The sequence below is a fragment of the Megalobrama amblycephala genome, linkage group LG11, assembly GCF_018812025.1.
Source record: "Megalobrama amblycephala isolate DHTTF-2021 linkage group LG11, ASM1881202v1, whole genome shotgun sequence".
Taxonomy (NCBI): domain Eukaryota; kingdom Metazoa; phylum Chordata; class Actinopteri; order Cypriniformes; family Xenocyprididae; genus Megalobrama; species Megalobrama amblycephala.
Genome location: NC_063054.1, coordinates 4,700,718 through 4,716,522, shown reverse-complemented (window position 1 = coordinate 4,716,522; position 15,805 = coordinate 4,700,718). Strand labels below are relative to the sequence as shown.

The window sequence follows — 15,805 nt, the reverse complement described above, 5'->3', positions numbered from 1 at the left end:
GCACACACACATTAGTTTCCGTCACAGATGACGAAGATGTCACACAACACCAGGGCTGTGTTCATGTGTGTGTGTCCTGTGCCTGCGGATCAATGGAAAGATGCGTCTGGGAAACAGCTTGTCTTTGCTTTTCAAACTCTTCACAATGAGATAAGCTGAGGGCCAAACACTTGACTAATGTACATCCACATAGGCAATATGCTGTATATATAAAAATAAATCCTTAAATGCTTGGTACGCAGATGTTATTGGGACTACAACACATTTTCTGATGATGGTCACACTCACAGGCTGTCATATTAAGCATACGCCTATTTAACAAACACCTCAAGACCATTTCATTTTGTGCGTTATCAAAAGCATCATAAAAAGATGGGATTACTCTATGTACTTGTTTTTGGAAAAATCCAATGGAAATCATCTGTGCTTTCTGTTGATGGGTGTTTCTTCAACTTTGGCCATTTTTATGTTAACTTTGTTAGGTCACAGTAAAACTAATTTCCAATGAATTCATTTATTTTTCATACTTTTACAGTGCCATTTATTACGGAAGAGGATTAGGGCCAAGCAATAATAAAAAAATAAAACCATCTCAAGATTAAAGTTGTTAAATTTCGAGAAAAAACTCGTTAAATTTTGAGAAAAAAGTCTAAATAAAATGTTGAGAATAAACTCATTAAATTACGAGTAAAAACCCGTTAAATTTCGAGAAAAAAATCGAGATAAAATGTTGAGAATAAAGTCATTAAATTAAGAGAACAAATTCGTTAAATTATGAGAATAAATTTGTTAATTTAATGACTTTATTCTCAACATTTTATCTCGACTTTTTTCTCGAAATTTAAAGACATTTTTCTCGTAATTTAACGAATTTGTTCTTATAATTTAACGACTTTTTTCTCGTAATTTAACGAATTTGTTCTTATAATTTAACGACTTTTTTCTCGTAATTTAATGACTTTATTCTCAACATTTTATCTCGACTTTTTTCTTGAAATTTAACAAGTTTTTTCTCAAAATTTAACAACTTTAATCTCGAGATTGTTTTATTTTTTTATTATTGCTTGGCCCTAATCCTCTTCCATAATTTATACATAGTTTTGTTTTACTTTTGTGCCAGACCCAGATTTTCAATATTTTTTTCCTTTTTCTTTTTTTTTTTTTAAAATTCATAAATTACATTTCTAAGTCCTATGATCTAAACAAAAGAACAAACAAACAAAACAAGGCATGTCCATAGTTGAAGAAGCACCCTGATATGAAGATGCAGTTTGTTGGTTTCCACACCACATTCCCAAGTAACATCACTAATTTTGGCAGATTTGTGTGAATGAGGCACAGTTTGAGGTTAACTTTCTCAGTCTAATGAATATTTAAGACTGTGAGAAATTGGGACAAGTAGGGAAAACTATTCCTGTCTGATCTGGATATTTCAGGTCATTAGTGATATTGGTTGAGGAAGTAAACTTGATCCACAGAGTAATTCCTGCCTAAGTGAATTTTTCAACCATCTTTGTAGTACACATCCCTCCTACGATTTCTAGGGTCGTATCCATATTTACACATGAATTCTCCATTACTGTACAGTTGCTTTATTATCATACATATACAGTGCACTCTCAAGTTCTCATGTCAGCGTCATTCCATTCTCAGCAAACTTGTATGAGTGCACTTTCTTTCATAATCAGTATGTTACCAGTGATTCTATTATCTATATTGACAAACTTTTAAATATACTTTAATACAAAGAAAAAAAGTTTATTGTGATATTTAAAATTACACTGTATAAAAAGTTGATTCAGTAAGATAGATTTTCTTGGACAGATGGCAGTTTTGGCAGGTGTCACCCACATAATCAGTATAAATTGGTTTTAAAGGAATGTTCAGGGTTCAGGTTCAGATGTTACTTTACCCCGCTGATGGTCATGGTGGATGAGGTGAAAAGTCACGTGACTGAACAAGATGGATATGACACATATATGGCAGTTACCACAGACCATAATTTAATCTTGCCACTTACTCTACAATAGAGGTCTATGGGTCGAAACATTCTTGAGGGTCTAAATGTAAAGGAATATGCAGCTCATATTTTCGCCAAAGCACTTACACTTATTATCCCATACTGAAATGTCATAATTGAACTGTGAAGTTGTCTAAATCGTCATTTTAGCAGTCGGATGACTTTTCTATGCTGTTTTCACATCCATTTTTCTTCGTGTGTAGTGTGCGAAAACTGGGTTTATGGTTTTATTTGGATGAAAACTTGAAAATAACTTTACACAGTTGTAGTACTCAAGACCAGACTAGGAATTGAGTCTGTCTCAAGTCCGACTCTGTCTTGACTCGGACTAGACCCTCTTCTGGTCTTGGTTTTGACTCAGACTCAACCTACTCAGGTCTCAATATAACCAGGTAATGGCCTTGACTGAACCCGGGACATTCCTTTAAGTGCAGCTTTTCACATTTTACCACACTTTTCCTTTTTCTTTTTTTTTAACAAGTGCTCACAATGCACTTGTTTGTCGCCAAGCCCTGCTTCCTTTTATTTTGGTACTCCTGACAGCAAAGTACTCACTCCCCCGATAAAAGCATCGGAACAAGCTATTTACATTAATTAAACTTCATAGAAATGTGGTATAAATATCAACAACGTCCCATGCTTTACATCGCCAATGGGTCATTATCTCTTCCCATAATCCGGTAAGTTAATGTCTGGACAAGATAATAAACATAAATATAATATCTTCCATTTATCTCTCAATTCTCCCTGAAACCATTGTAATTTGAGCAGAGGTATAAGCTTAAACATAGGCTTGTATCTCCTATTGTGAGGTCCATAAGTGGCTCTTCATGGCGTTTAATGTGACATGCACTGAATTTATAAGAATAAAAGAGCTGTTATTGTATGTAGGCATGTGGCTTCTTGGGGGTTTACCTCAAAGCTACACTGACAGAAAATAATTCCACACAACAAACACTAGGGGGCAGACTGCAACTCTCCATACTGTAGCCCTATTCCTGTTTTATCAGTGTCATCACTGTGTAACACAAATTCAATATAATGAATATGTAACTCATGCGCGCATCACTGCTTTGACCATATTTACAGCTTATACAACATGCAATTGCAATCATCTCACCTGACTACATTGTATGACTTGCTATTCTGGCATTGTCTAAAAAAAGCACAGAAACCATTAAAGGGCGTGGCGTGGAAATAATACTGATAAATGATCCATGCAGCGCTCATTTACTTGTTATGAGGTGTATGAAGCTTGAATCTGTCATTTATTTAAAGTCAAACTGTGTAATTTCCACATCAACTAGTGTCACTAAAAGAATTTACAAAAATAGTGACTGTTTTCAAAAGGGTTTCTCAAACACTCTTTCTGTTGTTGGTCGGAAATACAGATAGCCCCGCCCCAAACTCTCACCATTGGTTGAGTCATTGTTGCTAGGGGTAGATCAAACAAACTGAGCAATGTTTTGAGAGGCAGAGTGTTTACACTTTTCTCTGAAATCAACTTAAAATGGCAATTGCCTCTGCTTACTAAGCTGGAATATAAGAGAAAAATTACACACTTCATCTTCAAAACTCAAGGAATATGTCTGTCACAGTGTAAGGAGAGTTGAGATTCTGGCTAAATATTCACAACTGTAGCTCATATACCGAGACTGAATCTACTTGGTGGTGAGGGAACAATCTATCTATAGTGGCAGGTATTCATTTCTGTAAACCAGAACTTTGTGTGTGTGTGTGTGTGTGTGTGTGTGTGTGTGTGTGTGTGTGTGTGTGTGTGTGTGTGTGTGTGTGTGTGTGTGTGTGTTTGTTTAGTGCTGTTTGCTAAGACAAGCATCACAACTGTGCATACGATAAGTATTACACTTCAGCACGTAACTCATCCCGCTGTTTGTGCTACGATCAAGAATGATACCTCAAATTGTGCAGCAGAAGTGTGCTATTAGCAATCAGACTTACTTTTTATCCTTTTCTGTAGTCCACAAGTTGAAAACTGTAAGTAACCTCCTAGCAGAACACATTAGAACCTTTACAACAACCAGCTTAAGCCATTCAGAACACACAGCAACTGCATAGCAACGCCCTAAAAACCACCCAAATCACTCTATCCTCCATACAAGTAGTATCTATTTCATATTATACAAGAAAGTTCTAAATCAAATATTAGGATTGGAATTTGTTGAACTACAGAGATTGTAAACTTCATTCTCTGACGCAGGGCCTTTGGCTTGACTGGGACGTTTTTAATCCCAGCGACCCAGATTTCTGGTCTGAGTGATGAATTTGTTGAGGCCTTTTGAAGTGTGTGCTGTGATCACACAGCAGATTAAAGGTGAGTAAACCTGAGATTCGTGTAGCGTGTGAAATAACCTGAAATGATTTTAAATTCACTTTTAGGCTCACAGTTGTTTGATTACTATCGGTTGCTCTATTCCATTGCTAACATATCAAATGCTTGATATGTTGATTTTTTAAATCAAATTACATTATGTGAACTGTGCTAAATTTTCATTGGAGGTATGAAAAAGAGGCTGAACTCTACTTCAAAGTGCTTTGGGTTCGACTCCAGCTTCAGCCCCAATGGGGATATCCAGTGGTTTGTTTTTCTGTAAACATGGGAATGATTTGTAAACACTGAAATGCAAATCACCCAAGATGACCATAAGGGAAAAATATTAACTAGATCAAATATTCCAAAACATAATTTTTCCCCCCAAAGTTTTATCAGCGTTATATATCAGTGCAGTATAAGAGCACTGACTTGTTTGATAAGAAAGATCTGGCTCGTTGTCATTGGTCAAAGATGATCACATGATGCTCTTTGGGACTTCCAGACCTGTGATCAGAGTCACCTGTGAAAAGACAAATTTCAATCATTAATGCTGAGTGATGTGATGTGCTGATCACTAGGGAGCGGAATCGTGATGAAAGATTCTGATTCATATTATGATTCACCTTAAAAGATTCTAGTTCCATCTATTAACAATTCTTAGTACTTTTAGAAAGGCTTTAAAGTACCATTTATTACAACAAAACAAACCAGAAGAATCCAGATGTTTGGTCAAGAAACCTGAACGTCATGAGAATGATTATGAATAAGAATCAGTTCTTGATTTCCCAAGCTACCTATCACTGAGTAGGTTAAAGGTCAGTGTGGATCTGCTGCTCACCTGGACGTTGCGGTTGAGGCTGACGGCAGGCATGAACACACCCTCCAGGTTCTCAAAAGCCACTGGTCCATGTTGCTGTTTATTGATGAAGAAGGTCAGTGTATGTTTTGTTAGGTCTAACAGGATCCCCACAGTTGAACCTTTTGTGATGCCACCCTCAGCCCTGCAAAAATCAGGTATAAGAGGAAGGTATTCAAATCTAAACACAGAGAACAACTGTATCATAGGAAAAAAATGGCATGATACTAATTGCATGTGATGTAGTTTTCACTCATTATTTTAACAATTTGTTTTGTTCTATACATATTATGCAACCATAGACTATAAAAAAAAGATGGACAGCAGTCTCCGCTTTCTTTCCACGGTAGAAAAATTAAGCCTAAATATCCCAGTAATGGTTGTTGCCGAATATGTCACATCACAAGCACGGCTGTTAATCATAACTTTACACCCCGTTTATATAGCATAAAATAACTAACTAATGACCAAACTTACTGGGAAACGAACACTTGAACATACATCTGCGTGATCCAAACTACCTAAAATGACAGAAACCATCTTTGCAAAAAAATTATTTGAAGTGTAATTGGATTTTTTAGTTTGGCTCACGTTCCATTTGATTACATAGCGACCTGTCCTCCAAAAAAAACGACCATATAGGTCGTTTTTCAAGCACCTTATTACGACCTATATTTACGTTTTAAAGTCATGCGCCCTCTAGCTGCTGAAAAAATAATGACAGTGTCATGTTACGTCTATCATCATGAAATGACATATGACTGTCATTACTAGGGTTGGGCGATATATCGCATGCGATTGTCACGCGCATTTCATCAGTAAAGCCGGTTCCCTGATTACCGCAAAATCGCCATCACCTGCTTTCAAATGGAGCGGCATTTAATAGACAGAACCGTAGATCACTGACAAGTTACGCAATATCGCGTTCATTATCGCAGATGAATCGCATTCGATAATGAACGCGATATTGCGTAGCTTGTCAGTGAACTACGGTTCTGTCTATTAAATGCCGCTCCATTTGAAAGCAGGTGATGGCGATTTAGCCGTAATCAGGGAACCGGCTTTACTGACGAAATGCGCGTGACAATCGCATGCGATATATCGCCCAGCCCTAGTCATTACCAATCAAAATGCGTGTTCATTTAAATGCAATGTGTGGACTTTTTACACCATTTGTCCTATTTCCATTTAGCAAAACTAATTTTTTATTAACGACTACAACCACCCCACCCCTAAACCTACCCTTAGTGATTTATAGTGCATATACACTTTATGAGCACATGCGTTCCCTGGGATCGAACCCACGATCGCATGATCACATAATTGCATATTGTTATATATTGCAATGCTCTGCCAATTGAGCTACGCGAAAGATGCAAGATAAGATGCAGATAAAAGGGAACAATGCATTAAAATGAAAGTGTCCTTTTGTCGATAGGGGCGCAACTTTAGTAAACGCTCCAATGGGTCGTATTTCATGAATTAAAACGAAAGTGTCCTGTTGTCGATAGGGGCGCAACTTTAGTAAACGCTCCTATGGGTCGTATATCAGGGAAGTGACAAACAACCTATATAGACGTATTGGTTGGAGAACATGTTGTTACATAGAGAGGGTGGGGTTTATGACCTATACTGCAGCCAGCCACCAGGGGGCGATTGAAAAGCTATGGCTTCACTTTTTAGGACTTGTGTGACACACTTATATGCAGCTGTAAGCTATGGTCTTCTAATCTGATTAGCTAAGCATTATTCAATTCTGATATTTAGTAGAACAGCACTGGAATGTTTCACTGTTGGCTTCACTCTGCTTCGGCTCCGTTTGTGTTGTTCTGAACCAGAGTATGTGTGCGATACATAGTGGGGAGCAGAATTGTGTAATTCTGCCTGGGAAAAGGAGCAGGTTTTTTTGGGGTTTTTTTGGTAAAAGTCACAGCCTTTGAGTTTTCTTTTGATCCAAGATCAATGGAATGAACAGGATGCAGGCAAAGGAAAATTTGTAGTGGAGCTGGAGCAGAGAAACTCTACTTACAACTCCAGTCTGTATATAACGTCTGAATCACAGCAGTGCTCATATTCAGTCTGACAGGAAGACTGCAAGTGTGATATCACCTACCTATATTTATAGAGTGGTGAAACCAGTGGTTCAAAAGTTTTAAAAGAAGAAACATGTTGAGGAAGTTCTACATATCAAGTATTTCTAAACATTGGTCATGTTTCTATGTGGTATTAAAGGGATAATTCACCCAGAATTGAAAATTCTGTCATTTACTCACCCTCATGCTCTTCCAAACCATAAGACATTTGTTCATCTTTAGAACACTAATGAAGATATTCACACATCAAATATGGTGAACAGAAGCTCAACCATGCTTGATGCGCAAAAAACCTGTTCTGACGTGACAAGCAGGCACAGTTGAGCTTTTTTCCACCATATTAATCTGTACTGATCAACGTTTATATATGTGAATAAAAAAGTCTAAATTAAATTTGTTCATCATATGAGATGACCTTTCTTCAGAAGACTTGGATTAAATTGTTCAATTCATTTGGATTACTTTTACAATATCTTTATGAACTTTTTTGAAAATTCTGGTTGTATGAAAATTTTGGATGTACAAAAATGATGAGAGAATATTTCAAAAACCTTCATTTGTGTTCCGAAGATGAATGGTAAACTTAAGGGTTTGGAACGTGATGGAGAGCTAATGATGAAAGAATTTCAAATGCATCTCTTGTGACTTCTTGTGTTCAGATTTCTTTAAGAACACTCCCCTCTTTTTTTTTGTCATAAACTGCATCACTTAGGTGTGAGCGGCAAGTGTGGAGCACAAATACTACTCAATGAAATAACCCTTGTTAAGCGTCTAACAAGTGAGCAGGAAATGAAGCGAATGAAAAGGATAAGGAGGGAAGGAACGATAATGAGGGTAATCTGTGTGTTTTGGTAAAATCACCTGCTTTGGTTTGCTACCTCGCAACACATTCCATAATAACTTTCGTGTATTAGGTGAGTTGGCAGCACTTCACTGCAGTCCAGGACGGTTGAGCGTTTACACTACAAATGCGATGTGGTTCGCATGCATTTTTGACACCCTCCGTATGTGGTTTCAGTGTACCTGTTTCCACCTGATATTAGGATACATTTTTTGTGGTCCAATTACAAGTGGTCAGCATTAAATAGAGGTGGAAATAGGTTCTAAAACATTTTGTGATCAGATCACTGAAACTATATATGGAGGTAGTCAAAAATGCATTTTTAGTACAAACGCTATCCATCCTAAATGATTCCTGAATACCTAACACACGTTTGCTCTAGGACACATTGTGAGAGAATGTACTAAAACAACTGATACAAACTCCATGTGATATTGTGACCCTCCATATCCTCTTCATTCACTTCCTGCTGCTTTCTTGTGAATCGAAATAAAGGCCCATTCACACCAAGAAGGATAACTATAAAGATAACTGTAATTATAACTATGTTAGTGTCCACACCAGTGATAATGTTCTGAATATTATAATCAAACACTGCAGTTTTGTCATCTGCTGCTTTAAATGCTCAAATTCTTTAAAGTCAGGTGGATTCTTAATACCCGGTGGAAAAAGTGCCAGTGATCTGATCACAAATCATTTTAGACCCTTCTTCCATCTGTATTTAGTGCTGAACACTTGTGATCGGATCACCAAAAATGTATATTATTATAAACAGGACCACTGTGTTTCTAGAACACAGATGTTTCTCTCATCTAACAACCACCACAGAGCTGATAAGAATGCTACAACTATTACTAGAGTTCTACTCGAGTGACTATAAACTACTTTCACCTGAAATAGTTTACCTGCTTAGAGCCCCTGGGTGATGGATGGACAAAAGAATAAAAGAAAATGTGTATAGGGATTTATAAAATATTACAAAAATGTATACAAATGAAAGCAGAGGCATGGATCCAAGACTGACAAAGAAGTAGAACAAGTCTGGCTTCAGGCGACATTAAGTGGGTTACATACAAAAGGCACAGATATCAGGGATTAAGTTTAACATTAGCAGTACTGTTAGCGTGTCCTCTCAGTCACCTCAGCATCCATAAATGGAGGCAGAATTTTAAATCAGTGCATTAGTATTCAAGTGTTATAATCAGTCTGTCCTTGATACTAACCTTAAGGCACTGCATCAGCATAAGTGTGACACTACATACACTACATGAACTACAAGTTTCAATTAAGCTTTATATTATGGTTGCTCCACAAGTTGTGATGAATCCCTGAGTTGTGACATTGGAAGAGGCTTGTCGATTTGAAACATGGTAGAAACTCTTATCTATAACAATAATAATAATAATAATAATATCATATATATGTGTAACCTATATACAGAGATGTCAGTGAGTGAAAAAGCAAGTCTTCAGTGAATGATGTTAAAGGGGCCATTTTATGCCCTTTTTCATAGTATTGATGTTGTTTTTGGGTCTACTGGAATAGGTTTTCATGCTTGATTTTTTCAAAAAAAAACAAAAAAAACATTTTTCTCATATTTGACATTGTTGCAGCACCTCTCTTCCAAGTCTGTCAGTAACACTCTGTTTAGTTCCTGTCTTTATGAAGCCTCTCCTTCCAAAAAGTACAATGATCTGATTGGTCGGCTGGATCAGTGTGTTGTGATTGGTCAGCTTCAAACGTATTTCCGAAATGTGACGCCCCTTACCGTAACCGCGAGTTTCAAGGCAACACTACTAAGGCAACTCAACCAAGCCTCATCCCTTTCGTTGTATGTGCCTAATTTAAATGAGGAATATCACATTCGTTCCTGAAAGTAAACTCAAAACTACAATCGAGGCGTTTCAGGGAGTTCAGATGCAGTGCTTACTGATATAGGAAAAACTCCCTCTGGAGCAGACATTTACATTACATTACAGAAAATTGAAAATGCAAAAAAGCACAACAGGACCTCTAATAAACGTTCAAACTTCACATTTACAGTAGTCAACATTTGAAGTGGATCAAAACCTTTCATCAAAGTTGTCCTAAAACCTTCTTCTTAGGACAACTTTGATGAACTTTTTTGATCCACTTCAAATGTTGACTACTGTAGTTGTGATACCATAAATAAATACCCCAATCAGGCAAAACATTATGACCACTGACAGGTGAAGTGAATAACACTGATTATCTCTTCATCATGACACCTGTTAGTGGGTGGGATATATTAGGCAGCAAGTGAACATTTTGTCCTCAAAGTTGATGTGTTAGAAGCAGGAAAAATGGGCAAGCGTAAGGATTTGAGTGAGTTTGACAAGGGCCAAATTGTGATGGTTAGATGACTGGGTCAGAGCATCTCCAAAACTACAGCTCTTGTGGGGTGTTCCCGGTCTGCAGTGGTCAGTATCTATCAAGGAAGTGGTCCAAGGAAGGAACAGTGGTGAAACGGCGACAGGGTCATGGGCAGCCAAGGCTCATTGATGCATGTGGGGAATGAAGGATGGCCCGCGTGGGCCGATCCAACAGACGAGCTACTGTACTGTAGCTCAAATTGTTCAAGAAGTTAATGCTGGTTCTGATAGAAAGGTGTCAGAATACACAGTGCATCACAGTTTGTTGTGTATGGGGCTGCATAGCCGTAGACCTGTCAGGGTGCCCATGCTGACCCCTGTCCACCGCCAAAAGCTCCAACAGTGGGCATGTGAGCATCAGAACTGGACCACAGAGCAATGGAAGAAGGTGGCCTGGTCTCTTTCTTTTACATCACGTGGATGGCTGTGTGCATCGCTTACCTGGGGAACACATGGCACCAGGATGCACTATGGGAAGAAGGCAAGCTGGCAGAGGCAGTGTGATGCTTTGTGCAATGTTCTGCTGGGAAACCTTGGGTCCTGCCATCCATGTTACTTTGACACGTACCACCTACCTAAGCATTGTTGCAGACCATGTACACCCTTTCATGGAAACAGCATTCCCTGGTGGCTGATAATAATACCATTATCCTTTCAGCAGGATAATGCACCCTTCCACAAAGCAAAAATGGTTCAGGAATGGTTTGAGGAGCACAACAACGTGTTTGAGGTGTTGAATTGACCTCCACATTCCCCAAGATCTCAATCCAATCGAGCATCTGTGGGATGTGCTGAACAAACAAGTGAGATCCATGGAGGCCCCACCTCGCAACTTACAGGACTTAAAGGAACTGCTGCGAACATCTTGGTGCCAGAAACCACAGCACACCTTCAGGGGTCTAGTGGAGTCCATGCCTCGATGGGTCAGGGCTGTTTTGGCAACAAAAGGGGGACCAACACAATATTAGGAAGGTGGTCATAATGTTATGCCTGATCGGTGTAAGTGATAGAAATGGATATTTTTCATCATTTTGAATTCAGATGTAGTTTTCTCTGTGTTTGTTGTTCACAGTATATTTCTTTTGTGTTGTTTATGCTACTTTCCATATTGTTTCCGAATACTGGAATGCATGACATATCATCAAAACAAATGCCCAATTTGGAGGTACAAGTTTCCCAGGTGCAGTTAAAGGCAGCATCCAAAAATTGAAATCACAAAACTTAGAAAATTAAGGCACGTACCTGTTGGTGTGGGAGTTGTTGTGCATGAACCAGGAGCGATTGTTGTCCACATACATGGCCCAGGCCTTATCGTCCTTCCCAAGCATCATGTCCTTCATTGTATTAATCCGTGCCACACCAAATGCAGGGTCGGGGTGGTTGTCATAGCGATCCACGCAAAGTTCCCAGTAATGCACACCCTTGGAGAAAGCAGCTGTTCCGAGCACCACGCGATCATCATAACTGTTACAAGTCACAGTCTGGTTTTCGTTGGATAGGACAATGTCTCTGTGAGCTGATGTAGGGTCAAAGGTGAACCATGCCACTGCAGAGGAAAGATAAAACCAAAATATAATAGCCAAAATAATTCAAGTGTGGTATTTTGCAGATAATAAGAGACTTTAACCAATCAAATAGTCTAAGAATCAATCAAAATAGCATCTCACAGTGGTCGACTGGTAATTGACATACCAGTACTGTATGAAAGTGGCTTCTATCCACCTATTTTATGCACATTTTGGGATATCGCATAAAAAAAAAAGGATGGAAAAGCCAACATGCAAGTAATTATTTATATCCGAAAATTATTATATACAGTGGCTTCTACTGCTGCAACTTCCATTTTTCTTAGCGTAATTTAGCGCTAGTTTATCAAAAAGTGACGATTTTGTTCTCTTCTACTCAGTGGATGGAAACAGTGCTTTACTCGCAAATATTTTATGCAATATTCCAAATTTGAGCACAAGTTAAATTCGCAACTTTGGATGGAAACATAGCTAATAATTAATGATGTTACTGAGACTGTTTATAGGTAATAGAACCAAATTTGTAGTAAAAGGCGGGCTTTGACTGGCCCCCTTTTTTGCTGTCTACAGAGCCCAGTGATTTTTTTTTAGGACAGGTATTTCAGTTATATCCGACAGATAAAAAGGACAATTTTTGTGATATTCCCAAGAATAAAATGCTTTCAGCACCTTTAGCAGGATATAAAAGAGTGTAAGTATAGTTTGCTGATCATACACACATCTATCTACACATATTCGCTCCTTCAGTGACACATAAATTATTAAAAGAGTTAAAGGAATTAAATATTAAAACTGGTATGCTCTCTTAGAAGTGGAGTTTTACAGTGCCTGTAAGGCAAATCTAGCATCAAATCCTTGCATGTTCTGTGTTAATTAAATTTCCTCTGGGACCACTGGTTTATGTAGACATGCAAACACTAACTCATATTCACATCCAGGTCCTGCCAAAATTACTATAACTATTCTAATAATCTTGGGCTGATTAAAAAGAGAAAGTAAAACTTAAAAGCAGTGGTGACCAGTCACACTAATTTTTACTAATTATGTTAGTGTTTTTGAACAAATAAGTTGCGTGAATGATTCACTGACTCCCTCATAAAGACAGTCACTCTAACTGGTTCAACACTGTAGCCTGCAGAAGTAGAGTGGAGTGATATAAACAGTGAAAAGTCCCAGTGCTGTTGATATAAATATCAACACTTTTGAAACACTGCTCAGTCAAGTGTATTCAAGGACTGAAACTAACTCAAAAACCTGAAACAGTTGAAGTCTCTATGTACCTAAAGTTAAAGTCTATGTCTACAGTAAGATGTTTGATCTCTGTAGGGTAGTTAAAGTGTGATGAGAGGAGTTTTCCTAAGACACTCATTAAAAGAGAAGCATCCACAGCAGGGATCCACTAAGGAAACTGAATATATAATGTGGAAGCTGTGTGTGTGCATAAGCATCATAGATAGAAAAGAAGTTTTAAGAACTCTCAGAAACCCTAAAGGTGAATGCAAGAAGCTGTGTGAAGCAGACGACCAAAACACCCACCATCAGATGTCTTCAGAACAACAACCTTGCTGTACGCTCCCACTCCAGCAGAGTTGTACGCTTTGACTCGAGCGTTGTACGAACTGTTAAAATGAAGGCCGTCCACTGTACAGACGGTCTCTTTACCCACATATACTTCCTGGAAAATGAACAGGACAAAAAGAAAAAAGGCAGAGAGGAAGTAAAGTTAAAAATGTAAAGCATCTGGAAAAACATGATCCTGCATAAGATAAGAAATAAGACGATGCTGCACGTTTATCATGAATTATAAAATAAGCTGTTGATGTCTTAAAGAGAAGAAGATAATTTATTTATTATTTTGCAAGCATTTAAAAGAACTACATAACAAAAAGGCATCATTCGAATGATGGATGGATGGATGGATGGAAATCAGTCTTTTTATCAACTGTTTTTGCTTCAGAAAACAGATTTTGCATTGGATGTCAAATGATGACAACTTAATGGCATAATTATTGCTTAATGTACTGTAGTTGCAGTAATTTTTTATTTTACTTTGCATAGCTTTATTGTACTGAGCCTCGCACATGACAAAATATCGTGGCCATACATAAAATATTCATTCTCACAACTTAATTTATTTCCACATTTCAGTTACATCGCACCACTTTGGACTAATTTGTTCCCTCATTTTCATTAATTTGTCATTTTAATTTTAAGGCTGCATTTATTTAATAATAAATACAGAAAAAACAATAATTTTCTGAAATATTATTACAATTTAAAATTATGGTTTTCTATTTTAATATACTTTAAAATTTAATTTATTTCTGTGATGCAAAGATGAATTGCCAGCATCATTACTCCAGTCTTCAGTCTCACATGATCCTTCAGAAATCATTGTAATATGCTGATTTATTATCAATGTTGGAAACAGTTGTGCTGCTTAATATTATTTTAAAACCTGTGGTACTTTTTCAGGATTCTTTGATGAATAAAAAGTAAAAAAAAAAAATCAGCATTTATTTAAAATAGAAACCTTTTGTAACAATATACAGCAATTTTTTCAGCAATTTTTTTTTTTTTTTTTTTTTTTTTTGAAAGAAATTGAATTCTTTTATTCAGCATGGATGTGTTAAATTGATAAAAAGTGATAGTAAAGATTTATATTGTTAGAAAAGGTTTATATTTTGAATAAATGCTGTTCTTTTGAACCTTTTATTCATCAATGAATCCTGAAAAAAGTATCACAGGTTCCAAAAAATATTAAGCATTGATAATAACTGAGTATCAAATCAGCATATTAGAATGATTGCTGAAGGAGCATGTGAGACTGAAGACTGGAGCAATGATGCTGAAAATTCAGCTTTGCATTACAGAAATAAATTATATTTTAAAGTATATTAAAATAGAAAACCATAATTTTAAATTGTAATAATATTTCATAATATTATTGTTTTTTCTGTATTTATTATGAAATAAATGCAGCCCTAATGAGCATAAGAGACTTTGTTCAAAAACATTAAAAATAGTAATGTTTCCAAACTTTTGACTGGTAGAGTATATGTGTTTTTAATATTTGCATTTAGCATTTGTGGCTTCTAGTCCATGTCTGTTAGCTTTGAGGTCATACCTCTGATTAGAGGAACAAATGTAATTGGACCTACTCGCATTCTGAACGGGAATCAAACCAGCGTCAATCAGCATGGGAGGCAGGCAGCTAACAAGGGCGTTGAAGACCACAGCTGCTAGCGTGAGGTTGATAGTGTGAGGTTTGCCTGCACAGCTCTTATTAGCTGACCTCTGGTATATTCACCTCCCTAAACCTCACTCCGATCCGGGTTACAGCACCAATGTGCTGTAACCAATGGATCAAATTATAAGCCTATACACAAAGTACGTGTGTTCGCAAATTCAAAAGTGATGATCGGTCATACTGGTGTTGCCAAAAGTTTATACCAGTGTGAAAATTTCCTCACCATGACATCCCTACTACCATCAGGGTCACGGCACCAATATCACAGTTCCTACTTGCACTGCTCCAAGCGGGATTCAAACTGGCGTCAACCTGTATGGGAGGCTAGCATTGCATATCATCCCAGATTATACGCATACTCGCAGCTTCAACTAGCATGGAAGGCAGGGGCGCTAACAAGGACACTATAGACCATAGCCGCTAGCATAAGTTGTTGGTGTGCCTCTTGAGGCCAGGGAAGTGAGGTTTACCTTCACGGCTTTGACCTTTGTTAC

The 15,805-nt window shown here is 37.5% G+C and overlaps 1 protein-coding gene across 3 annotated transcripts in view; it reads right to left on the bottom strand.

Annotated features, from left to right (window-relative positions):
• Positions 1 to 4,781: 4,781 nt before the first annotated feature.
• The window catches only part of LOC125278973 (E3 ubiquitin-protein ligase TRIM9), a 47,758-nt gene continuing 36,734 nt past the window's right edge, over positions 4,782 to 15,805 (bottom strand). For all 3 annotated transcript variants that reach the window (XM_048208418.1, XM_048208419.1, XM_048208420.1), the window contains 4 exons: positions 13,598 to 13,736; positions 11,778 to 12,081; positions 5,191 to 5,353; positions 4,782 to 4,872 (listed from right to left, as the gene is read on the bottom strand). In XM_048208418.1, coding sequence (XP_048064375.1) covers positions 4,828 to 4,872; positions 5,191 to 5,353; positions 11,778 to 12,081; positions 13,598 to 13,736 — 651 coding nt within the window. In that variant the 3' untranslated portion in view covers positions 4,782 to 4,827. The remainder of the gene's footprint in view (positions 4,873 to 5,190; positions 5,354 to 11,777; positions 12,082 to 13,597; positions 13,737 to 15,805) is intronic.